Source organism: Sciurus carolinensis, chromosome 8, assembly GCF_902686445.1.
Source record: "Sciurus carolinensis chromosome 8, mSciCar1.2, whole genome shotgun sequence".
In the NCBI taxonomy this organism is placed as follows: Eukaryota; Metazoa; Chordata; class Mammalia; order Rodentia; family Sciuridae; genus Sciurus; species Sciurus carolinensis.
The window spans coordinates 130,914,289-130,940,709 of NC_062220.1; the positions used below are offsets into that span (position 1 = coordinate 130,914,289).

The 26,421-nt window shown below is 56.9% G+C and overlaps 1 protein-coding gene across 1 annotated transcript in view; it reads right to left on the reverse strand.

The window, feature by feature from the left end:
- Nucleotides 1-26,421, reverse strand: part of Ssh1 (slingshot protein phosphatase 1) — a 56,667-nt gene that overhangs the window by 12,892 nt on the left and 17,354 nt on the right. Inside the window, 8 exon segments of the mRNA XM_047560908.1 lie at nucleotides 662-790; nucleotides 2,100-2,193; nucleotides 2,939-3,133; nucleotides 6,011-6,076; nucleotides 6,804-6,872; nucleotides 11,149-11,270; nucleotides 11,667-11,731; nucleotides 15,483-15,586. Of these exon segments, the coding sequence (XP_047416864.1) occupies nucleotides 662-790; nucleotides 2,100-2,193; nucleotides 2,939-3,133; nucleotides 6,011-6,076; nucleotides 6,804-6,872; nucleotides 11,149-11,270; nucleotides 11,667-11,731; nucleotides 15,483-15,586 (844 nt within the window).

Genomic DNA, 26,421 nt, shown 5'->3' on the forward strand with positions numbered 1-26,421 from the left:
AACAGAGAGGCCAAAGAGACCCCTGCGTCAAGTCACAAAGCAGGCGAGGCAGAGCCCGACTCTGCTTCCACACGCAGCCTCCCAGCTAACTTAGCACGGGCTTCCTGCCTAGCCTGACTCCGAACACCTGCCAATTGCCTTCTCCGGAGTTGCAGCACGGAGATGCCGGGAGCACAGGCCAGGGGAGCAGGGAGCAGCACGGCCCGGGCAGAGCCCAGGTGCCAGGGCGGCTCTGCTGCGTGAGCTCTCAGCAGCGTCGCTGCTCAGGTCTCGGGGCGCCGAGGCATGGTGCAGGGGCTCAGCGAGCGAGTGTGCACTGCTAACTGGGTTTGCATGGCCCACGAGCCACCTGGGTGTAAGCTGGCCGGGTCTCTGTGGAAGTGGCTGAAGAAGACAAAGGCTGTGAGGGTCTGAAGACACACGCCAGCTGCCGGTGCCAGGTCACTCCCAGACAAGTCCCCACAGCTCAGCTGGAGCCAAATCTCCAACCTCGGGTGCCAGAGCAGACCATGGGCCGCAGGCTGGAGCAGGGCTCAGACTCAGGGCGGGGCTGCGTGACCAGGGCTCTGCCTGCCTTTGCTCTCTGACCTGCTGCAAGCTCCAAACAATAAGGTCTGACTTATGACCCCAAACCAGGTACTGCCACGGCTGCGCCTCTTACGAGATACAGATGATCGAAGATAAGGGAGGGCTTGTCCATCTGTCCCAAGATAAGCAGCATCTCGTTGTCTATGAACTCCTTGAACTCCTTCAAGTTGCAGTTCATCTGTTTCTCTAATTCATTACGGATCTGTGGAGGGGAAAACGTCAGGAAGTGATGTGTTAAGAAAACCGGAAGGGTTGCCTACCTCCAGACAATTAAAGTCACGATTAACTTTAAACATAATTAAACAAGCTGTAGCTGTTTTCAAAAAGGGTGTACTTTTGCTTCTTTGTGCCCAGAGTAAAGCATTTAGACTCGCACAGCACACAGGTGTGGGCGGCAGGAGGCGGATTACCCAGCCTCCAGTAAATTCTACTGGGGGAAGTTTGTTATTTTGAATGAGGAATCTGATTTCATGGAATCCTTTCTACAAATTTAAAGCATGTACTCCCCCATTTTTTTTTTTTTTTTTTTTTTTTTTTGGTACCAGTGATTAAACCCAGGGGCGCTTAACCACTAAGCCATATCCCCAGCCCTTTTTTGTATTTTGTATAGAGACAGGTTCTTGCTGAGTTGCTGAGCTGGCTTTGAACTCATGATTCTCCTGCCTCAGCCTCCCAAGCCGCTGGGACTACAGGTGTACGCACCGCGCCTGGCTAAGCACTTGCACTTTTACAATTAAATAACAAATACACCTGAATGAGAACGTTCAGTTTCTTTGTGTTTGGGAAGGCACTGCCATATGATTTTTGAAAATGCATTAATTAAGCCAGGAACAATGGTGCACACCTGTAATCCCAGTTACTTGGGAGGCTGAGGCAAGGGGGATCGCAAATTTAAGGACAACCTGGGCAACTGAGCAAGACCCTGTCTCAAAATGAAAAATTTAAAGAGGGGGCTATGGATGTAGCTCAGAGTAAAGTGCTTGCCTACCACGTGAGATTCAATCCCTAGTACTAAAAGAAAAAGGAAAGAAAAATACCTAGTTTAAGCTGTTATAATTCACTGCATTTCTTGAACAAAAAGCAACAGGTAAAATTTTAAAAGTGATCCAGGAAAACATTAAAGGGCAGAGGGAAGACGCCTTGCTGGCCAGGTGTAACCCTGTGCAGAAAGAAATCTGCTGGCTCTCACGCAAAACGCAGGCAGAGAAGCGGGGAGGGCACAAATTACGTGCTCCGGGTGTGACCTCAGCACCTCAGGGAATGGTGGCCAGGGGTCACACAGGTGAGGCTCGAGGAGCCAAGAAACCCGGCTGCCACCCACAGCGAGGCAGTGGCAGCCCCGCCCTCACACCGAGGTGACCCAGGCCTGTGACCTTCCAGCCAGCCCTGCGGCCGTGGTGGCAGGTCGAGTCTGGAGGGCGCTGAGGGGGTCTGGGGACAGGTCCTGGCCTGCCGCCGTCCTCCCCCTGCAGGGGAAGGACTCGGGCCTGCTCCGGGAAGAGGGCTCTTACTTCTTTGGAGGTCACGTTTTCCAGGTCCTGGCTCATCATGATGCTTCGCAGCTTGGCTTTGATGAGACGCTCGGTCCTTTCCCCTTCGGTTGGCCTGGAAAGAAGTGACGCTCAGGGAAGCTCAGAGCTGGAGGCCGCCTGAGGTCAGAGGTCACAGAAACGACAGCGGCGGGGGGTCTAGCGGAGTGTGGCTGGGCCCGCGGAGCCCACTTGTGAGTGTGCACGGCTTCAGGGTCGGGAGAGGCCCTGGAGCGGAAGGCGGATCCCGAGGGGATGCAGTCTGGAGTCCACTCCTCACCCAGCCCCGCAGTGTCGCACACTCTCAGGACGCTCCCACACCCCCGGGTCCTCCAGTGGACACCACACTCAGGGGAATGGGCTCCTGACCGAGGAGGGAGCAGCTCCCTTCTCAAACCAGACTCAAGAGCGTGTCCTCAGTGCGCTGGTGGCCACCCGAGAGGCCACATGCTTCACTGTCCCTGCTCCAAAGGGGGGCGGCCCTTGGGATAGAAGGACAGGAGGAAGCAGGGCCTATTCATGATTCTCCTAGGAGCAGAGGAGGCGGCTTTGGGGACCTACAGAGGAAAGGCCTGCGCACAGCGTCACCCAGGAGGGTGAAGAGACCGCTCGTTCCTGTGGGCGCCTGGAGGGCACGAGACGAGTTCCCCAGAAACGCACTCGCCAAGTTAGCCTGTGACTTTAGGGTGTGCCACAGACCCTCCCCACACCGGGCTTCCCAGGGGTACCAGGTCAGAAGCCGCGTTTCAAAAGCTGGCTCTGGGAAGGGGACGCTCGGTCCAGGGCCGCAGGGAGGCGCCCTGGGCAGGCGCCACACGTACTTGTCGACGAACAGGGCGGGGGAGTCGGGCCGCGTGGACTCCAGGTCCTGCATGGCGTTCCACTCGTTGATGCAGCTCTGCTCGGAGCTGATGCAGCTCTCGTAGTAGGTGGCCCAGATGAGCGCCACGCCCCCCGGGAAGTAGTTGTGTCTCCGTGCCACCTCGCAGGCCTTGTGAAGCACCTGCAGGGCAGACCTGGGGTTGGGCAGAGGGCCGGGTCAGGGAAGCCAGGAGCAGCGCGGGCTTCCGTCCCACGAGGGCTCACGCCGGGGCGGGGGCGGGCCCCTGCACTCGACTCCTGGAGTGCTGCTCACATGCCAGGGCGTGTGGGTGACATGAGGTCACACGCCAGCTCACGCCACGCTTTACATTCCACTGATTAACTACAGAATCATGGCTGGCCTCTGAAGTCCTGGTCACCCTGTGTGTGGCAGCAGGGAAGAAACCTGGCTGCGTGGCACACCGCCCCCACCTCCCTGGCACCCCTCAAGTGACCACCATCCAGACGGAGACTCCTGAGGACAGGACCGTGAGCAGAAGCCAGTGGAAGAGGAGGTTTGGGGAGGCCGCGTGGGCAGAAGGAGCACCGACCGTGCACATCTACGTCTCTAACAGACACCCCGGCTGAAAACTCCTGAGCAGTGGGGACAATCGGGTACCAGCAAAGGGAAGATGAGGCCCTGGAGGGCAGGCAGCTGCGGAGAGGGACCCTGGCACGGGTGTAAAACACCGCAAACTGTTCTATCCCTGCCACACAAACGTGCCCAGTCGCCAGGCTGGCCAAGGGTGCCAACCTGAGCTGAATGTTTACTAAATTTAGTTCTGGTTCCAAAGTTTTTGAAAAAAAAATATCACGTGGCCCTATTTTCACTTGCCTGGAGACAGACGAGATCATCCTGGGTGCACACACAGAAACATCTGGATGTGTATTGGTTTACTGGCCAGAACTATGATTTCATGATTTTCTTCCCCAAAATGATCCCGCATCGACTGCGGTGCAGTCACAGAGGAGGTAAAGCACGTGGCGTGATGTTAATTGGGGGCCCACGGGAGAAGTCTGTGTGACTCTCACTGCCCGAGAAAAGCAGGATCGTTTGGACACTTGGGCAGAACACTTCTCTCTGATGCCACCAGCTCCTCTGGAACTTCTTGTAGCTCATCTGCTGTGCCGAGCAGGCTGCACCTGCCGTGTGCGCGACCCTCCAAGGGAGAAGGCGGCTCCGGGCCAAGCCAGTCCAGGGGAGGTGTCCAAGGGGTCACTGCCCCAGTGCCCCTCCATCCCAGCAGCGTGTCCGGGCAGCCCTGCATGCACTCAGACCTGGGCCTGGAGGAAGCACTCCAGGCCCAGCACCTGGGAGAACTGCCCTGCACTCTGGGTGACACAGAACTTTGTCCATGTGCTGTGGCCACCTCCCCAACAGGCTTCAAGCCGCACCAGGACAGAATCAGGTCAGTTCTGTGACCGCACCCACCAGACGCTGCATGTCTAGCCAAGTGCTGCTCCCTGGTCTGCAGAGACCCAGCACCTACTCCGGGCCAGGCATGAGGAAGACGTGCGCTTGTGCAGGGTGACTACGGATACAGGCAATAACGACATGGAAAACAAGCGGGCGGAGGACTTGAACAGATATTTCTCCCGCGAAGATATACAAATGGTGAAAAAATGCTCAAGAAATCCTCAGGGGAGTTCGAATCGAAACCACAAGAGGCCACCACCCAGCCATTAGGATGGTGATCATAAAAAACAAGACTGGTGGGATGGGCCTAGTGGCACACACTTACGGTCCAAGCTACCCGAGGGGGAGCAGGAGGGTCCAAGTTCAAGGCTAGCCTTGGCAATTCAGCAAGACCCTGTCTCAGAAGTAAAACGAAAAGCGCTAAGGTCTAGCCCCGGGGTGAAGCACCTGCCTAGCAGGCAAGGCCCGGGTTCCATTTCCAGTACCACACACACAGACAAGCCTCCAGGCGGACAAACCAATTAAGAGTAAATAAGATAAGTGACTGATAACCCGGGCCACCCAGGAGGCCGAGACAGGAAGGACCAGGAGTTCAAGACCAGGCTAGGCAACATCAGAAGACCCCGACGCAAAAAAAAAAACAGGTAAAAGTGGCAAAGCCACTGTGGAAAACAGCTGGTGGCTTCCCAGGAAGTTAACACAGGAGCACGCGATCTAGCGACTTCCCTCCTGGGCAAAGACCCCGCCGAACTGAAGGCAGGGCCTCGGTGGAACAGATGAGGCAGCCCGAAGGCAGAGCCCACGCCCACAGCGGCCACAGAGGAAGGCAGAGCACAGCCAGCTTTGAGAAAAGAAAGTGATTCCGAGACGCCACACCAGGAGCGGCCTTAAAAACATCACGCAGGGCCAAGGAGCCAGACAGAGGGTGGATTTGACCTCGCCCACGAGGTTCCCAGGAAGGGCGAGTCCACCGTGGCAGAAGAACAGGGTTACCAGGCCCGGGCAAAGGAGGAGAGCGCTACTGGGTCCTGGCACAGGTCGCCTCTGATGACGAGAACGGCCCAGTGATGGACACGGGGACAGCCGGACTGCACTGAGATGCTTCCCGCCACCAACTCACTCACACACTAAAACAATGGTTCCAATGGCAAGTTCTACACTGCGTGCATTCTGCTGTGCTCACCCCGACCCGAGCCTCTGAGCACAAGGGCTTGTCCTCTATGTTTTTACCAGTGACATTCATCATACAGGCTTCAGTCCCAACACTGGGTCACCGAGGCACAGCCTCACGGGCGCGCCACATACTGTGATGACACTGACCCTCACGACCAGTTCCTCATCTCCAGCGGTTTCCTCAGAAGGGTTTTTCTTTCCTTTTCTTTTCTTTTCTTTTTTTGGTACTGGGGACTGAACCACTGAGCCACCTCCCCAGCCCTTTTAATTTTTTATTTAGAGACAGGGTCTCGCTAAGTTGCTGAGGCTGGCCTTGAACTCGAGATCCTGCCTCAGCCTCCCGAGCCGCTGGGACGACAGGCTGCGCTGGTACGGGGTTCTGCTGTCCCCGTTGTCAGCCAGAAGCATTCGCCAAGGAGACAGAAGCACTTGACACACTTACCACATGGCCTGGACGGACACAGGCTTAAATATGTGCATCCTCCCCGCCGTGCTCACGCTGAACCCACTGGGAACAAGAACAAGAAAGGCAGCTGGGTGAGGGTCAGGCCTCGGGCCACGCCCCTCAGGCGACAGAGCAGTCCCGCCAGGGTCTGAGAACAGCACGTCTCCACCATCTGATGAGGCGAGACGGGACCTGAGACGAGGGCAAAAGCAGAGAGCACCTCTCAAGCCAGAAGAGGTGCCTTCCACCCCGCGGGCGCCTGGCCCACAGAGCAGCCCAGCCTGCGGGAAGGACCGCGCCTGGCGTCGCCCGGCCCCACCGCCATCCTGCCCACCTGCATACACTAATTTTTTTAACATGAAAACATATTAATGGAAGACAAAATTTTAAAAAGGAAAGACATCCACGTAACCCCGCCCGTCGACAGATCCTACGTGCTCCCTTCCCCGTCTCTCGGAGCCACTCTTCCCTGCAGAATCGCGCGCAGGGCTGAGTTCAGTCCCTAGGAGAAGGCGCGGGACCCAGCCGGCTCTTGGGCCCTCTACCTGCCCAGGTCCGCTGGCATTCCTCCTCTGTGGTCCCCAAGGTGCCAGCTGGGTGGCGCCCGAGAGCTGTCGGGCAGCCCCACGGCGAGCACAGGCCCCGCCAGGTGAGTGGTGGAGCGCGGGCTGAGCGCCACGCAGCCTAAACTCTTCAGAGAACGTCCCTTCCCATGGCTGCCTGACCCCAGCACATTATGAGGCCGACCAGCCGGCTTCAGACCACGGGGAGGACTGTGAGGCAGCCTTACCCGTCTCCGTCCAGGTGGATCTTCGTGTCGCTCCACAGTCGCAGGACCATCCCGATGGTGCAGCTCTTACTAGATGGGGAGAGAAGACATCGGCCGTCAGCGTCCACCCAGGTACGGGCCCCGCGTTCCCGGGTCTCTTCACCCACAACCACCGCCTGACCGGGATGGGCTGCTGGCGAGTATCGAAGAAGAGCTGAGGCGACCGGGAAGGTCCTCGTGCCACTGAATTCTAGAAGGCCCTGCTCGGGGAGTTGCCAAAACCCCGCACCGTTTTTGGGTGGACACAGATCCATAAACTGACTGAGGCTCTTGGGGACGGGGAGCAATGGCTGATCCGCACCCACACTGCAGCGGAGAAGCACCCACGGTTGGCACGGCTGCTGGCAGAGGGCCATGGCCAGCCAGGGCACACGGACAAGCCGCAGCAGCCAGCCGGTCTCGCCTGTCCCGGGGTGACGGGAGATGGACGGTGCCCCGCGCGACTGATTTACTTTCAGACTTCTGCCTTGCTGCCTTTTGTGTGGCTGCCATTTCACAAACTAGTTTGATCTGGTTTTGTTTGCCATCCTAACAGTGAAGGGATACTTGTCAACTTCAGAGGCTGGCGCCAGGGAAACCGCTTATCAGTGGCGCTCCTCGATCATGACGAACATTCTTCAGGCCTTTAAACCAGAGTCGGCTGTGGGAAGTGCCAGCACAGTGCCCCGGCCATCAGGCATCTGAGCTTCCGCGTCCGCCCCGCCGCTCAACAGCCCCCGCGGGGAGTGACGTCACGCCCGCTGGCGCCGGTGGCTGGGGCCAGGAGCTCCAGAGCAGCGCCCAGAGCAGCCCCACCAGGCAGGCCCTCCCGACCGGCCTCCGGTGCTCTGGGCCACGCCTCAGGCTGAGCGGATGCCCACCCCTGCCCTTCAGCAGCCCTGCCCCACCCGAGGGCTCACGCTATTTCCCCTGCAGAACCGCAAGATAGAACGTCCGCTGAGCCCCGCGGGCTCGTGGGACCGCTCAGCGGCGCAGTGCCAGGAAGGGTCGCCCTATGCAGCCTGGACGGGGCCCTGGACACCGGGGCAGGCCTGGAGCGCCGGCCGCAGCACGCAGCACACCAGCCAGGGACTAGGAAAGAGAGGAGGGTCCCAGCACAGACGGCGAGAGGGCTTCCCGGGCGGGCAGAGGCCAGCACAGCCTGCACGAGGCAAGGGGCACCGCAACCGTCCTCCCCGGGACCCAGGAGTGGGGAAGTCCACGGAGGACTTCTGCTCGCAGCCGGAGCATAGACGAGGGGCCATGACAAGACTGGAACAGCCCCACATATCCCCTTGCATCCCTGCAGGTGCCACGGTGCCTCCAGTGGTCCTACGTGGCCAGCAAGCAAGTCTCTGCAGTGCAGGAGGGTTGGGATCAGATAAAGATGGGAGCTGGGAGGGGATCTTCCTAGGGGGAGAGAGACCCGAGGATGAAGTGCGTGATACCATCTTACAAGAAAGCAGGTCCCAAGACCCCGGGGCCCAGGCAGCGGGAACGGAGAAGCCAGGGGGCCTGGCTGGGCCTGGAGACATGGGCAGGAGGAGGGCCTGCCCGAGACCCTCACAGATGGCAAGACACACGCCGGGGGACAGCAGCGTGGCACTCGGACGTTCCTGAACCTCGAATCAACAGTGACCCTAGACCGAGTCCTTGGGTGGCTGCCCTGGCCTCCCCAGAAGGCGCAGGCGACTCTAGAGCTCGGAAGGAGGACGCCAGCCGCGGCCAGCCACGTGCCCACGCCTGGGCACTTCTCCCAGGAACCAGTGAAGACGCCCTCCGGAAGAGACGCTCATCTTTCTCATTTTGGGTTAAGGAAACACGATCTCCCAGCAAGAATCTGTAAAACAAGAGCACCTGACCCTGGCAGGCAGAGCCTTTCTGGTGAGGCCTGGGGAGAAGAGGAGAGCTGGCCCGCGGACGGCGTGGGAGCCGCAGAACTGCGCTCCCGGGTTCCTGCTGTCAGCCTCTCAACACCCCTGACCGGCCACAGGCCAGCCCCTCCCGAGGCCGGTGCCCCAGGACAGTGGCCGAGATCAGGCAGTGCCAGGAGACGCTGGAGTGAGGGCCGAGCACACAGCGGAGGCCAGAGTCCAGGGAGGCGGGGCGCCGAGAGGAGGGAAAGGGAAGAAGGCAAGGGGCACGTGGAGGGAGGGCGCCCGGCAAGGAGCCGCGTGGGAAGGAAGCAGCTGGGGCGCAAGCAGGCCTGGGGCCGGGGACCCTGGACGGGCAGCTGGCTCCCGCCCTGTGCTCGCAGATGCAGCCTGTGACACGGGACTCCCCTGGCGTCGGGGACCCTGGACGGGCAGCTGGCTCCCGCCCTGTGCTCCCAGGTGCAGCCTATGGCTCGGACTCCCAGTTCCCTCAAGGGCCAGGACTGCCCGCGCGCTACGGACGACAGGCGAGCGGGTGGGGGGGGGGGGGGGGGGGGGGGGGAGGGGGTTGGGGGGGGGGGCGGAGAGCCGCAGTGTGGCCGGGGAAGATGGAGGGTCCTCCTGGTGTGGCAGGACCAACCCAGGCCCAGCTCGGCCACTAGCTGGGCTGACCCGCGGCACTCGCTTCCGTCCCTTGGCTCCGCGTCCTCAGCTGTACAGTGTGAGGAAGGGCTACTGCTCCCGGGAGGACCCACCCAGGGTGCTGGGGGCTCGGCGACTGTGACAGAGGAGGACTGCACTCCCCAGGCTCCCGGCAGGGCGGACGTGCTGGGTGTTCTACGGGAGGCAGTCGGTTCAGGATCTGCACGGGTCCCTAAATGGACGCTCGCGGTGAGCAGCGTCTGTCCACGAGACCCGAGGGCTGGGGAGTCGTCTGAGGAACGGCTGCCCTGCAAGGCTGCCTCACAACCACCTGGCCTTGCTGAGAGGCCCTGCCTGGCGGCGCCCGACACAGCCCAGCCCTCGGGGCCCTTAGAGCTCGCCCCCACCCCCAGGGTGGAGACCCGGGCTCCTCAACCCGCAGGAGGCCAGAGGCCGGCTCCGGTTCCAGCCCCAGAAGTGCTCTCGTCAGGCACGCGGCACTGGGGAAAGGAAGGTCCTCCCCTTTCCATCCACAATGGTCACCAAGTCACAGTGACTCTCGGCAGCTCAGAAGTCAAGGCTGTGCGATCGCGGTGGCCATTTACTGCTGCGTCATCGACTCTGCCTGACCACTTGGATGGGCTCCCAGCCCCGCCCACCGAGACCTCGCTGGCTGCCCAGGGGACCGGTAAGACCTGGATTAATAGCTGCCATGACATCGCGGAGCCTGAGGTGCTCCCCGCCGGGCCTCGCCCCTCCTGGCTGGCGCTGCTGTCTTCCCTGCGGCCTGTGTGTGGTTGCTTCCTTGCTTCCCTGGGGCCAGCCACGTCTCATACGCACGAGAACACAAAAACGCTGTGTGCTTATGGGACAGGTACTTAGGGGACGATGAACGGCGTCTGCTTTGATCTGGTTCTGTCGAGTCCGGGTCTGCAGGGACCCCACGCACCTCGGCTTACGTGTGCCTCACACACGAAACAGGGTTCACGATGTCACTGGCTGACTGGCCCTCACCGGGAAACTGCAAGCCTCTCTCAAGAGCTGCTGACCAAGGGCCTGCCGAGAGCCCTGGGGAATCGGAGCACCCCTGCTGGACGAGGCGCCTAGACGCAGCAGGCGCAGGCTCCCGGGGCATCTGCTTCCCGCGGCTGAGGGCGGCTTGGCCTTCCGCACTCACAGCGCGCCCCTCCTTCCGGGCTGAGTGGCTCCTGCTGTGATACGGACACAGCCTGAGGGTGTCCCTGGAAGCTCCGCGTGCTGGACGCCTGGTCCCCATGGTGGCAGACCTTCGGGAGGTGGGCCGGTGGTGATTAGGTCACGGCTCTGCCAGCAGAGGGAGCGGACCTGGTTCTGTAGAGCGGGCTCGTCTCTGGGAGGACGTTTCCACGACTGCCTGGCCCTGGGCTTCCTGCCTCCTGCGGGCCCTTCTGCACAGGCTCTGACCACTGTGGCGACATCTGCCGTGAGGCCCTCGCCAGGCGCCAAACAGCTGCCTCGTCACGGCTTTCAGCCTCGAGGTCCAGGAGCCCAACAGACCTCTTTTCTTCAGAGCAACAGAGAATGGACGGAAGGCCTCACCTCCGGAGGCTGCTCGCGAGGAGCCCTGGGCACGCTGTGGGCCTCCCGGCCAGCACAGCCGCCTCTGACACGGCAGCCGAGAGCCGAAGTGGCACGCGCCGTCCCAGGCCTCAGTCGCCGCCCGACCTCTGTCGGGACTCATCCCACACTCAGCCCACGACACGGGACCCGCGGACCTGCTCCAGCAGCGGCTCTGCCCCTCCCGAAGGGACCCGCCCCTCCGCCAGACCCACCTCTCCTTACTGGAGAAGTCCACTCCCAGCAAGATGTTCTCCTCGGTGTCCTGGCGCCCGCTGCTGTACACCACCACCATGTAGCGCACGCGGTCTGTCCAGGCGCTCTCCAGACGCACGGCCTGCGGGGGCAGGGACGCGCTCACTGGCCTGTCCTCCGGGAGGGCCTCCCTCTGCTCCCCCAGGGAAGAAGGCAGGCTGCCACGGCCGCGGGCAGGAGCCGGCTCGCTGGTCTCCGAGCACCAGGGACGGTGCCCGGTTCATGGGGGCATCCAAAACGAGCGCGGTCAGCACAGAGCGAGATCCAGGGAAGAGGCTCGCGGGAGGCAAGGCTGCCACGGGCCCTGCTGCGGCCCCCTGCTGGCCCCTCTGGGGTTCCACCCAGGACTGACCCAGGGCTGTGTAGGCTCTACCGCGAGCCCCACCACAGCCACCTGGGCGCCAGCCTTCCCGTCTTCATGGAGGGCTCCCCGCCGCGCCTCACAGTTGAAAAGGAAAGCTCCACTCGCCCGGCTTACCAGCTTGATTCTGTCTTCACAGCGCAGGAGGTTGATCATGACTTGCAGATGTTGGGGCAGGTCACCTGTCGGGCAGTGAGGAAGGTTTAGGTCACCCAGCTGCTTCCTAGGAAGAAACCTGAGAGGCTGATCCAGGGCTGGAGTTCGATTTCCCACTGCACTGCAGGAGGGCCTCTGCCTCTCCGCCTGATGCGTGATGATGGCGGCGGCCACCCCTTGCCGTCCTGTCACTAAAGTGCTCGTTTGCTGAAATACTTGCAACATGGGTGCTCTTAGTACAAATTGGAAGATACAGACACGTCTAGAGACATGTCGTTTTCACTCAAGCCCACAGTGCCAGGCAGGGTGGGCAGGCAGGACCAGCGGCCGCACCAGGCTGGGCATCTGCGAGCATCGTTCTTCCTCTTCAAACCCCTCTGCATTTTCCGTGAGCGCCAGGTATTATTTCTCTGCCCAGGGGCACCGTCTGGGTGGCTGGGGTGCCCAGGGAGGTGATACGAGGAAACGACCAGCGGCCATATTCTCTCGTCCTGCTAAAAATCATACTCTCCAGCCTCTCTTCTCTTCGCTACTTGGGACAGGCGTTAACCCAGGGCAAGGTTGTTCTAGAGACGGGGTCTTACTGTGCCGTGCAGGCTAAGCAACGCTTCTGCCTGGGGACTCCGGGGCGCACCACCCGGCCTGGACAGGGCAGGGTCTAGGACGCCTCCAGGCTGGGGTGAGGACAGTTTCTGATAGGCAGCAGGTGTCCACAGGTGGCAGGGACCCTGTAACTGAGGTGTGCCACTAGGAAGGAGCAAGTGTGACTTTTCTGCTGCTTCTCCCTAGCTTAGTTTCCTTAAAGCTTGCACAGGTTTCTTCCTTAGGACAAGACTCATCTATAAAGACGCAGATCTAGAGGGTGCAAGGAAGAGCTCACAAAAGTCGTGTCAATTTCAATTTTGTGCAACACCCCAAGAAACTGAATTATCCCAAATTTTAAAAAAGTACCCTATGGGACTTGCGGGGTGGCTCAGTGATAGAGCACTTGCCTAACGTACACAAAGGCCCTGGGTTTGATCCCAACACCAAAGGCGGGAATCTCTACCTACCTACCTACCTATTTATCTACCTACCTTCCTACCTATCTCGCTATGGAACTGCACACTGAACACAGCGGTGCTTCAACACTGAGTTACATCCCCATGATTTTGAGACAGGGTCTCACCGAGTTGCTGAGGCTGGCCTTGAACTTGGGATCCCCCTGCCTCATCCTGAGTCACAGGTGTGTACCACCACACCCAGCTAAAACCAACTATCTTGAAGACTATGCTGAGAACCCTGGAAGAGCTTATAGCCTCAAGCACTCCATGGGGCGGGGGGTCACATCTGTTCCTTTTGCAAAAGCATCTTTTCATTTTAAGGCAGAAGGACAGATGATGTCTGAATGGCACTTCGGGTCTCAGCCAGGAATCAGAAACCTGCACTTCTAGGTAGGAGGGCAGACCTCGTGTTAAGAGAGCTTCCCACAATAAATTACATCCAACAAAACCCTTTCTTCTGTTCTCTCCGGTAACAGGGCTCCACAGTAAACGGCCACTCGGGCACTGCCTTTGTAAGGAAGGCCTTGGAGATGGCAGGCTAATCAAAGGAAGAATGGAGCTCCCCACCCATCCTGCCTCCAACCCTGGGGCACCACGCAGCCACCCGCTGGTCCCTCACCTGCCTGGCCCGCCCTCCCCCACCCAAGTCACAGAACTACACCGGTGGAAGCAAAGCCCAACCCGTGGCTGATAAGCGCCCAAATGAAAGGGGCATTTTCCACACAGACGCTCGTCGCAGTGGGATTGTTTGCTGCGACGTGGAACTGCTGACAGACAGAAACCTAGCCCCAGCCTGACGTGCACACTCAAAAAGCCAGAGACTGTCCGGCTGAAGTGCAGCTCCGTGGAGGGCCTCCAACAGCCTGGCCTGCCCGGACCCCAGCAAATGACTTTCCCACGGGTGGAATTAACCCTCCACTGGTCTCAGCTCTGAATGGTGATGACAAGGGACAGCAGTTCAGCCTGGGGACTTGATGGAAGTTCTAGGAAAAAAGGAACCAGGGTAAAGTCTAGTCTGGCCTGTCCAGGGTCATTTGCTGCGGGTTCCCGGACACCAGAGGCCCTTCGGCCTTCCATAGCTCTCCCTCTTCCAGACCTCCAGGGAAAAGAGCCCACTGGCCGCAGTGGCCTCTGCCCTGGTGTGCAGTCGGGAGGTGGCCGGACCAGCTCCACACAGCACACACAGCCAGGAGCACTCGGTACTTGCTGAGCAAGTCTGAACACCTGTTCTGTTGTCCGCATCGTAGTCAAGACATACGGCTAAATTCCTAAAAGGGCAAAAAAACTAGCAAATTTAGGCATAATTGTCTGTGTAGTTCAACTGTACTAGAAGCCACTGTAGTAGTCACAGCTGTGCTTACATACATGCATGTGTATATGAGTAGCTATGATCACATGCATACATACGTATATGTATATATACACTCACACACAATTATATGTATTACTCTTTTTTTTTTCTTTTGGTTCGAAGGGTTGAACCCAAGGGTGCTTTAGCACTGAGCTACATCCCCAGTCCTTTTTATTTTTCATTTTGAGGCAGGGTCTCACTAAGTTGTCCGGGCTGGCCTTAAACTTGCGATCCTCCTGCCTCAGCTTCCAAGTCGGGATTACAGGGACGTCACTATGCCTAGCTAATTATCTGTATTATATGTACCTGTTTATAATATCACCCTGGTAGAAGAAGGCAGGTGTGTTATAAGCATAATTTTTCATTCCATCGTCTGAAGTATTTGATGCCCATTGTAAAGATTAGAATACTGAGGCTCAGGGGGACTGACTGCCCAGTAAGTTGCAGAACTTGGTTCAGAAGCCAAAGCAAATATTCTTTCCACAAACCACACTGCCTTCTTGCCCAGGACAATTATTTCCTTAGCTTAAAACAGGCTAAACCTTGACGATACCTATCAGTACGAGAAAACACTGACCATAGCTTAGCAATTGCTAAAACTACCACGGTATGAAATTCACCCTTAGAGGCTCAGATGGAGGGTGCAGCTGGCTGGTGGAGGTTAAGCAAGCAGAGTGGAAACAAGCAACAGGCGGAGGCCAGCTGCTGTCCCGCCAAGGCCAGGCCTCCCAGCTCAGACACCCTGTGCCGCGCAGCGTCAGTCTTGCGGGGTTCTGAGAACCGACAGCAGTCCCCCAACCAGCTACGCAGCTCCCAGGGACTCATTTTCGAGAGGCCATCAGGCTATCATGCACTTGGACGCATTTGTTTGAAAGTCATACGGTGACTTAAAATTCGCAGTCACCTGATCCCCCGTGTCCAGGAACTCGGACCTCCCGGCAGCTGCTGCTGACCCTGGCTTCTCACAGACTCACAGGGTCTAAAAGGCTCCCTGGTCCCAGTGCCGTCCAAGAGTACCTGCACCTCCACCTGCACCGGGCTTTACAGACCTGGGTTCCACATTTCTCTGGCCTTGAGTCCCAACAAACTGCCCACCACCACCAAAGGAAGGTTCCTCTGATACACAGAAAGAGTCCCACTTCTTTCTTTTCTGTTTCCTTTCTTCTTCTTTTTGGTACTGGGAATTGAACCCAAGGGCACTCTATCACTGAATTACACGCCCAGACCTTTCTTACTTTGAGACAAGGTCTCACTAAGTTGGTGAGGCTGGCCTCAAACTTCTGATCCTCCTGCCTCAGCCTCCTGAGTCACTGGGATACGGGCACGCACCACTGTCCTTGGCTAGGAATTCCCAACTTAAGAGTATCAATGTAGAGCCATCACCTGCATGCTTGTGAGGATGCTGGAGACTCCGCTGGCCTTGAGGGCTGTTTCCCTGTTGTAAGAAGAGGGCTGCTCCTTTCACCATGAAAAAGCTCTCGCTTAAGCTGGGAAGAATAAAACCAAAGCACGGTTAGATTGAATCCAGAGGAAAATGGGCCAAGACATGCTGCAGAGAAAACACTCTGGAGTGGACAAAAGGCAGGACAGTGCTAGCGGACGCAGGTGCCTTTACAGCCCTTCCCCGCAGTCCTCTTTCCCAGCTTCAGCTGTGCTCCGAGCTTGCTTCTGAGGAGCGAGCCTCATGGAATAATGCTTCCGCTAAAACACACGGGCTCTGCAGGACCAAGAGCCCCTTCCTGAAGGGCGCTGGAAAGGGAGCTCCCTGCAATACAGTGCTTTCTAGAACTGAGAACAACTCTGATTAGGAGAGGCTGAGCCCTCTGGGAAGTTTTCACGCTCTTACTGTTGGTCTGTGCTTCCGACTCCCTGTCAACCACTTCCCTGCTTCCTGGCGCCTTCCCTGCGTGGGATACTTTTACCAGTTGTTTGCATTTTAAGAAAAGTGGGTGACCACTGACCTGTGACTTAACTTAGTTAAGGTTGCTCTGTCCACTACTCCTGTGGAAAGTCTCAAGCTGATCCACTGAATCTTTGGCCTTTGTTATTTTAAGTAGCAAAACATTTACATTCAATCTATAACCTGGGCTGGGGATGCAGCTCAGTGGTGGGGCACTTGCCTAGCATGCAGGAGGCCCTGGGTTCAATCTCCAGCACTGCAAAGAAAAAGTTACAATTAAAAAAGAGGAAAGCCCCAGCTATCAATTATTAAATATACCATAAACTCTGAAAATTACCCATTAAACACACCCATAAGTAATAATTATTATTATATTATCATTAACCCATAATATTATTATTATTTTTTAATCATTATTATTAAGGTAGGGATCAAACCCAGGGTCTTGTGCGTGCCAGGCAAGCACTCTACCACTGAACTATATGCCCAGGGTCCCAAATTATTTACAGTGGTTTTTGGTGGGTTGGCTCATCTATGATTATCTTTTTTCTACTTAATGTTTTCCAAAATTTTCACATACTAACTTTTCCCCCCCAAGTAACTAGGGATTGAACCCAGGGTTACTCTACCACTGAGCTACATCCCCAGCCCTTTTACTTTTATTTTTAAATGTATTATTTATCTTTGTGTGTGTGGTACTGGGAATTAAGCCCAGGGCCTCGTATATTCTAAGCAAGAGCCTTAGTGCGGAGTGACATTCCCAGCCCCTTTCAAATTTTATTTTGAGACAGGGTCTCACTAAGTTCTTGAGGTTGGCCTTCAACTTTTCATCCTCCTGCCTCAGCCTCCCAAGTAACTGGGATTACAGGTATGGGCCACCACACCCAGAGCACATATTAGCTTTTTTAAATGGCTCTTTTATGATTTTCAAAATAATATGAAATATGTATGACACTTTATCATAAAAATCATTTTTAATTTTGTGAAAGATCACAGTTCAAATTATAAGGAATCTAAAAATATAACAATTCTTTCTTGAGCAACCAGAAAATGTTTAATAAAATGTAGTTCTTGGGGAAAAAAAAAAAAAAAGCACCCCAGGCTTCAGCAAATTAATCCCTGGCAGAAATACAAGGATCTTTTCTGTAACTTAAGGGACTGAGCTCACTCTTGCCCCAGACACCTAATGTTAGTAGTTAAACGTGTAATCCTGGAATCAAAACAAAACGAAAACACAGTGAAGTCTGAACTAAGGTCCGGGTGCCAGGGAAATGCCACACGAGCCAGCCTTCAACGGCGGCAGCTCCTGGCAAGAAGCATCTTCTGCGGTGTCAAGTCCGGGATAAGGCCTGCTGATTTTCTGGGGGAGTTCACGAGGCAGCTGGCCCTCCCTCGTCACACGCAGGCCTTGGACCGCTGCAGCGGGCACCCCAGCCCTGGGACGCGCAGGCGCACACAGGCGCCCGCTTCTCGGCCGGCCACTGCCAACGTCTGCCAGTGCCGCTTCCCATCCCGGCTCCAGCTCCAGGTGGAGCCCAGGATCAGCACCAGGAAGGAGAAGCACCTGTCTTTGCAAGCTCGCCCTCACCCTCGGGGAAGGATGCTCCTCGGCACCAGGTTGGCCGATCTGCCGACCAGGCGCTCTCGTTTCGGCGGCTTCCAGATCCCCTGACGCTTTTTCCGCCCCTCAATCTTGTCATCTTCCCCTTTCCTCGCATTTTACCACCAAGTCTGTTCCCAGAACTGTTCTGTTTTAGACACGGATCACTTACGACTGATTCTCATCCAAATCTCAAAGAGCTGGGCCAGGGACTCCCAACCCATGAAGATTAAAACAGCAATCAGTTCATCAGCAGAGCGGGGGCTCCTTCCAAGGCGACATCCCTTGCTTTGTACCTGAGTCTGGGAGGGTGGGGATTCACACTGACCAGAACCCGCACTCTGGAAACAGTCGACCATTAACGGTGACCTTTGCCTTGGAAATCAAGGGGAAAAATTCCCCTTGGTTTCCCTCGCATGTCCCTTGGGGAAATAGGAACAATGCAAAAGAGCAGGCTGGTCTTACCCTGTGATGGCCACGAGGCCAGCTGGCCCTCAGCCCAGTAAAAATCAGAGCCCCTTCCACAGTGACGCCAGGGCACCGTGCTGCGGGGCCTGATGCTTCGCCTCGGTTCTGTGGAGAGGAGCCTGAAGCCCGCAGGGAAGCCCAGAGAGCATGGATCCCCAGGCTGAGATCCCCTGTGTCCCAGGATGCAGTGAGGGAGGGGACTCAGAGGAAAGCCCCAGGGCTGTGGTGGGCAGGCACGAGCTACGAAAACAGACGCAGACGTTCTTCCCCACCCAGCTTCCCGGCCTGCGCCTGCGGCACGGCTGAGAACTGCTCCTCCTTACAGCCAGGGCTTGGTGTGGGTCTCTCCGCCAGTGCCCTGAGAGGCACAGAACCCCCATCCATTGGGGTCCTAGACGGCCGGCCAGGAGGTCCTTTAAGAGATCCGTGCTGGTGAGGCGCAGCTCAGTGGGAGAGCGCCCGCCAGGCACGCGTGAGGCCCTGGGTGTGATCCCCAACACCGTTTAAAAATTTTTTTAAAGGAAGAAATCCCTGCTGTGATGACGCACACCATCACTAGGTACTCAGGGAAGGAAGCCACAATTACTCGTCCCAGCCACCAAAATATCGACCTTCTCATAAAAAGTTTCAATGCTCTAAAAAGACCGACTGAAGTTAAAGAAGGTTTGACCCAGACAGGAAGCACAGAAACGTCTTCCTCCACTGCTTTGAGAAAAATCTTGACTGGCAACAAAAAGATCCAGGGACTCTCCTTCCTTCCTTCCTTCCTCCCTCCCTCCCTCCCTTCCTCCGGGCTCAAGGCTTTTATCTGTGCAATACAAATATGTTCCCAGACACTGCCCTTTGGGAAGATGTCACAAGAATGAAGCTTCTACAAAGCACCGAAGAGAGACAAGACCTTCAATCGACGCTCCTCAAAAAAAATGCCAGCCCTCTGCATATAAACAGCTAGCGCCATCTAGAAGCCAATATGCAGCAGGAAAACAGAAACCGGCGGCGGTCATACGTACTAATTCGGGCTGGAAACCTCTGAACCACAGAGGTACCGAGCTGGCCGAAGGAAGATGCAGAAATCGGAAAAATAAAAAAGGTTCATGACTGCTGTATTCACATCTTCAGCCCCCTTTCCAGCAAACGCCCGCGGAGCCCCTGCCATCGGCTCCCACAGAACACGGGGCAGGCGACGGGAGGCTGGCGGGCTCCTCCACCGGGGCAGCCGAGTCCTCCTCAGACGGTGGTCCCACACAAGAGTAAGTGGCTCTTGTGGCACTCTTGTCTTTCCCTGATATTTTGGCTTAAAAAGGCCCTTGTCCCAGCATCTCATGATGAAAGAGGCCCATTCAGAGGGAGCAAAGGGCTGAGTTCCTCTAATCACTTCACTCCTACGGCTTCCCCGCCTTGGGAACAAGCCGCAGGGTGTGCCCCAGGCGCTGGGAGGGGACCGGCTGGCCACCTAGCAATGGCCTGCAGCGGGAGGACCCTCCTGGCTAGTGGACACACTCAAGGTGGCCTCAGTCTTCCAAGTCACCATCCACCCAGCCGTCAGGAGCGGGCAGCTGCCACGGGCAGTTACTCTGCATTTCCAAAAGCACTTCTACATCTGAAAATGCTTCCCCATGGCTGGTGACCCTTTGTGGGGAGCCTTCCAGGTAGAGGGGGTCACACGGGCTTTACGAGGAGCTCTGAGGGGCACAGAGTCCAGGCAGGCCAGGCTGCAAAGATAAGGTGCGGCTCAGACCCCAGAGGGGACGTGACTGCAGAATCCAGTGGGCAGGAGCCGCCAAGAGCTGTGTGTCCGCAGCCTGTCCTCCACCATGACAGGAGCTTGGGTAAGGTAGCAGCCAGTGCAGAGTGGGCTCCAGGCCGCAGAGAGCAAGGCTGCAGGGGCCTGGAGGGGAGCGGAGCATCCGGCCTCGGACCTGGCGCACTTGGTGGAGGAGGGGCCCTGAGCAGGGCTCTGGAAGCTTCTGCAGCTCCCAAAGATCACCCAGCCCTCACTGGAAGGCTGCGTCACACACTACCAGCTTGGCTGGAGCCGAGGTCCCCACAGGCGACCCCCATGCCCTCCTTCCTAACCCCCAAGGCTGTTCCTTCTCTCAGTCCAGCCGTCCTCTGCCCATGCCTGCCCTGGTGGCTACACAGCCCCACGCGGTGGCTCCTTGTCCCCGAGAGTGCCGAGGGGTCCTCAGGCTTCTTCCCGACACCTAGGTGCAGGAAAGGCGAAGGAAAGACTCGGACTCCCGCCCCTCGAGCAGCCAAGCCTTGGCCTCGGTTCCCCTGCTGCCCAAGGGGTGGCCCGGTGCGCCCCTCACTCATCCGCCCACTGCCAGGGCGTGGGCGTGGGCGTGGCCGTGACCGTGCGAGTCGGTGGCCGTGCCTGGACACCAGGGCCCGCGGCTGGGCAGCAGGCACAGTGCGTTTCCACAGGGCAAAGCCAGTCGGAGCTTCTGAACCAGAACCTCCAGGGACAGCGCGGGCCACGCCCTTCGAGATTCCGGCGCACGTCTAAGTTCAAGAAAACACAACGCACTGGCCTGGGAACCCGACTGAGGGTGTTCTTGTCTTTGGGGTTATTTTTCCCAGTGATGAGTACTGCGCTCGGGGTCTCCCACGTGCTCGGCAAGCTCCGCCCCCAGCCCCGCTGGACTCTCCGGATGATCCACTACATACATGTTCTGATACTCCCTTACATGGTTCTCTGTTCAAAGGAATGGCTGCGTATTTCCAGATTGGGGGCACATGGGTAAAGAAGAACTGTCTCCTCTAAGGACCGGGTAATATCCTGGTGGTGAGGTGTGTGCTCAGAAACGAATTCCTTCGAGAACAAAGGCAGTCGTGGGGACACATCACACTACGGATGATCCTGCAGATGCCCCAGATTGCTGCTGTACATGAGTGACCAATGAGACCCTAGAACACATCCTTGTCAGACCCAACCTCAGCAGTCCAATTCAGAAGCTCTGCAGAGAGTTTACAATATTGGCTCTTAGAAAGTTCAGAGGTGCTTCTGATGACCAGCCAAGGTTAAGGATCCCTGAACTGAATAGAAGACACACTTGTGGAGCTGGGCACAGAGGGTGCACACCTGTAGTCCCAGTGATTTGGGAAGCTGAGGCAGGAGGGTCACAAGTTGGAGGTCAGCCTCAACAACTTAGCAAGACTCAATATAAAAAATAATAAAATAAGAAGGATGCACCCCTGCATTCAATCCTCAGACTGGAGGTGGGGAGGTACACTGGTGGGCTTCAAAAAAATATATTACACACAGGTGCAGATAAATGTTGCTGCTAAAAGATAACATCGATAAACACAAGCATGGCCCTCTCAGAAGCAGGATCAGGTGCCCTGTAAGGACATCATTCTAGGTTGAGAAAACAACATAACATCCTTTCTGCAAGCAGCAAAAACAGGTCAGGCTTATAGCTCTGTATGTCGCCTGCACCACTTCACTGCCTGGAACCTCCAGGCCCAGGAGCATGATGTCCACCCTGGAAGACCACACCAACCCTGGAGGACACCAACCCTGCAGGACACCAACCCTGGAGGACACCAACCCTGGAGGACACGAACCCTGGAGGACCCCACCAACCCTGGAGGACACCAACCCTGGAGGACACCAACCCTGCAGGACACCAACCAACCCTGGAGGACACCAACCCTGCAGGACACCAACCCTGGAGGATACCAACCCTGAAGGACACCAACCCTGCAGGAAACCAACCCTGCAGGACACCAACCCTGGGGGACACCAACCAACCCTGGAGGACTCACCAACCCTAGAGGACTCCAACCCTGCAGGACGCCAAACCTGGAGGACACCAACCCTGGAGGACACCAACCCTGCAGGACACCAACCCTGGAGGACCCCACCAACCCTGGAGGACACCAACTCTGGAGTACAACAACCCTGCAGGACAACAACCCTGGAGGACAACAACCCTGGAGGACAACAACCCTGCAGGACAACAACCCTGGAGGACAACAACCCTGGAGGACACCAACCAACCCTGGAGGACACCAACCCTGGAGGACACCAAACCTGGAGGACTCTACCAACTCTGGAGGACTCTACCAACCCTGGAGGACAACAACCATGGAGGACACCTACCCTGGAGGACACCAACCCTGGAGGGCACCAACCAACCCTGGAGGACTCCACCAACCCTAGAGGACTCCAACCCTGCAGGACACCAACCCGGGAGGACACCAACCCTGGAGGACACCAACCCTGCAGGACACCAACCCTGGAGGACACCAACCCTGCAGGAAACCAACCCTGGAGGACTCTACCAACTCTGGAGGACTCTACCAACCCTGGAGGACTCTACCAACCCTGGAGGACACCAACCCTGGAGGACAACAACCCTGCAGAACAACAACCCTGCAGGACAACAACCAAACCTGGAGGACAAAACCCTGCAGGACACCAACCCTGGAGGACACCAACCCTGCAGGTCACCAACCCTGGAGGACACCAATCCTGGAGGACACCAACCCTGCAGGACACCAACCCTGGAGGACACCAACCCTGGAGGACACCAACCCTGCAGGACACCAACCCTGGAGGACACCAACCAACCCTGGAGGACTCCACCAACTCTGGAGGACTCCAACCCTGCAGGACACCAACCCTGGAGGACACCAACCCTGCAGGAAACCAACCCTGGAGGACACCAACCCTGCAGGACACCAACCCTGGAGGACACCAACCAACCCTGGAGGACTCCACCAACTCTGGAGGACTCCAACCCTGCAGGACACCAACCCTGGAGGACACCAACCCTGCAGGACACCAACCCTGGAGGACACCAACCCTGCAAGACACCAACCCTGGAGGACACCAACCCTGGAGGACACCAACCCTGGAGGACAGCAACCCTGCAGGAAACCAACCCTGCAGGACACCTACCCTGGAGGACAACAACCCTGGAGGACACCAACCCTGGAGGACAGCAACCCTCAGGACACCAACCCTGGAGGACACCAACCAACCCTGGATGACCACACCAACGCTAGAGGACTCCAACCCTGGAGGACTCCACCAACCCTGGAGGACACCAACCCTGCAGGACAACAACCCTGCAGGAAACCAACCCTGGAGGACCCCACCAACCCTGGAGGATACCAACCCTGGAGGACAACAATCCTGCAGGACAACAACCCTGGAGGACAACAACCCTGCAGGACAACAACCCTGCAGGACAACAACCCTGGAGGACAACAACCCTGGAGGACACCAACCAATCCTGGAGGACTCCACCAACCCTGGAGGACACCAACCCTGGAGGACACCAACCCTGGAGGACTCTACCAACTCTGGAGGACTCTACCAACTCTGGAGGACTCCACCAACCCTAGAGGACACCAACCCTGGAGGACACCTACCCTGGAGGACACCAACCCTGGAGGACACCAACCAACCCTGGAGGACTCCACCAACCCTAGAGGACTCCAACCCTGCAGGACACCAACCCTGAAGGACAACAACCAACCCTGGAGGACACCAACCCTGGAGGACAACAACCAACCCTGGAGGACACCAACCCTGGAAGACAACAACCCTGGAGGATACCAACCCTGCAGGACACCTACCCTGGAGGACAACAACCAACCCTGCAGGACACCTACCCTGGAGGACACCAACCATGGAGGACTCTACCAACTCTGGAGGACTCTACCAACCCTGGAGGACAGCAACCCTGGAGGACATCAACCCTGGAGGACAACAACCCTGCAGGATACCAACCCTGCAGGACAACAACCAACCCTGGAGGACAAAAACCCTGCAGGACACCAACCCTGGAGGACACCAAACCTACAGGACACCAACCCTGGAGGACACCAACCTGTAGGACACCAACCCTGGAGGACACCAACCCTTGAGGACACCAACCCTGCAGGACCCCACCAACCCTGGAGGACACCAACCCTGGAGGACACCAACCCTGGAGGACACCAACCCTGGAGGACATCAGCCCTGCAGGACCCCACCAACCCTGGAGGACACCAACCCTGGAGGACACCAACCCTGGAGGACCACATCAACCCAACTGTTGCTGTTATGACTTTTGATGGGAGAAGGATTGTGGGAACACCAAAAACCTTTGACCAGACGGTTAATTTGATTTGGGATGAAAGCAATGAACGAGTATTCAGCTCTTCCCAGGGAGTAGACGTGGTCCTAGGCGACAACGTTGCCGCCGCTGGAGAAATGCACAAAGGGACAGATTCTGCACTTGACGTGGGATAGCGCAGCAGGAACTCTCAACTTTGTAGCACTACGAGAAAAACTACATACGTTGGACATCTCAGTCTCGCACAGAAACCAATTAATCTGAGGAAGATGTCTGGAAATTTTAGGAACATGTAAATGTGAATTATGACTTCATACTGATTCACCGTAATATGTAAATTAAAATATCTCTATACTTTTATTGGAAAAAAACCCAGCTCAGTTGATCGCCGCAGCAGTGAATTCTTAATGACTTTATGCTGCCCGAGCATCCACAGTGACTCTAAGCTGGACACTCTCAGCTCAGGAGCAGGGCTCAGACCCAGTCCCCCGTGGGACAGCTTCCAGCCCTCCGCCCAGCCCTCCAGGTGGTCATCCCCATCTCTGCCTCCTGGTGTGACCACGGCGAGCCGCAGCCTGCTGACGGGTCCCCTTAATCCTCTTGCCAAGTGGATGTGCAGATATGCCAAGTGACCACCTCTCAGTCATGGCGTGACCTCCTGGAACTGTGCCTGCTTGATTTAGACCCGTCAATCAAACTCCCTCAGGAAGCTGTTTGTAGAGCACCCTGGGCCCCACAAAGGTGCTGGCCTACAGGACCCGCTCTGCCCTCGCCAGGCTCCTGACCTGGGTGCCCGCGTGTGTGCAGCCTCCAGGTGCACCACAGGCCCCAGGACCCGTGAGCAACAGACTCCACTTCCACCTGCGTCTCTCCTCATCACCCGAGGGTCACTTTCCTTCTTAAAGATCCTAAATCTGAACAGTCACCCGCAGCAGCCCATGATCCTCATGGAGGGGCAGTACAGTCAGGCACGGTGAAGGGAGCACACGCCAGGGCCAAAACCCCAGATGCCAACCCCTCAGAAGCAGTGAAACAGGTCAGCAGGTCGCTGCACGAGCCCACATGTTCTTGTCTAACAAGAGAACCGTGACCACGGTGACATGAGAGGAGGCCAGCAACAGCCGAGCAGACCTCTGCTGACCCAGCACCCCAGCCAAGGGACGCCGGGGGTCCCTGGGGAACTCTGAGGCAGACTGAGCAGGCGTTTCACGCTGGTTCACACACAAGGAAACAGGAAGGTGCTCAGTGAGGTGACTATAGGATTCCTTATGCTGGACCTCACAAAACTCAGAGGCAGCCTACCGTCCAGGCTCTGTCAGGGTCCCAAACTGGCAGAACTGTTCAGAGCTAACGGAATTGCTTTTCCACGGAAAGAATTAACCCTTGTAAACTCAGCGCTGCACAAGCTCAGGGGATTTGATGCTGATTCTAGGGAAAAAGGAACCAATGTAAAGCTGTCACTATAGAAAAGACGGATGTCAACAAGCATTCCAAGGAGGAGGTCCTGTCAATTCCATTTAGATGAACAGGTGTTTACTGAGCATCTCTTGTGCCCAGACAGCGCTAACCCTGGGGAATTCGGAAATGAGCCAGACAGGGTTTCTGCCCTGGAGAAGCCTCAGGGAGGAGCAAGGTAAGACAGGCCCGGGGCAGGAACTTCCACACGGCCCAGGTTCACAGAAGGTGCACGCACACAGGGCTCCGGGAGTCTTCCTGGAAGAGCCCCCAGGAGCACTGAACAGGGAGGCGAGAGAACAAGAGAGCAGAAAGAATCTGCTCCACAAGCCTCACCATGAACAGAGAGGATTTGACCTGTGTCACAAAAGACCCTACTTGGATTTGTAACTGTGAGCTTATAAATTCTGCTTTATACATCAGTTCCTTGTAAGCCTGGTTAGCACAAACTGGTTTCTCAGAACTTGATCATCCCTGTGTGAATTCACAAAGTCAAGCTGCAGAATGTGCAGAGCCAAGAGCCAAACCCTGGGCTTGTGGCTGAGCCATTAATCTGTCAACATAACAAGCCTCAGCACCCGATCGCCTGGTACCCTTTTAAATAAGTAAATAATAGCTTCAATGTGAATGGTGCTTTGTAGTTCACAGAGAGCTTGCCCCTACATTTTTTCACTTAATTCTTACAATTCCATTCTTCTGATGAAAGAACCAAGACTTGGATAAGATAAATGACTTGTCAGTGGTTGTATGGCTACCAGGGGCAGAACCAGATTGAGAAGCTCCAAGTTCAACGCCCTTCCGGCTAAATCCCCAGGGCAGGGGGCA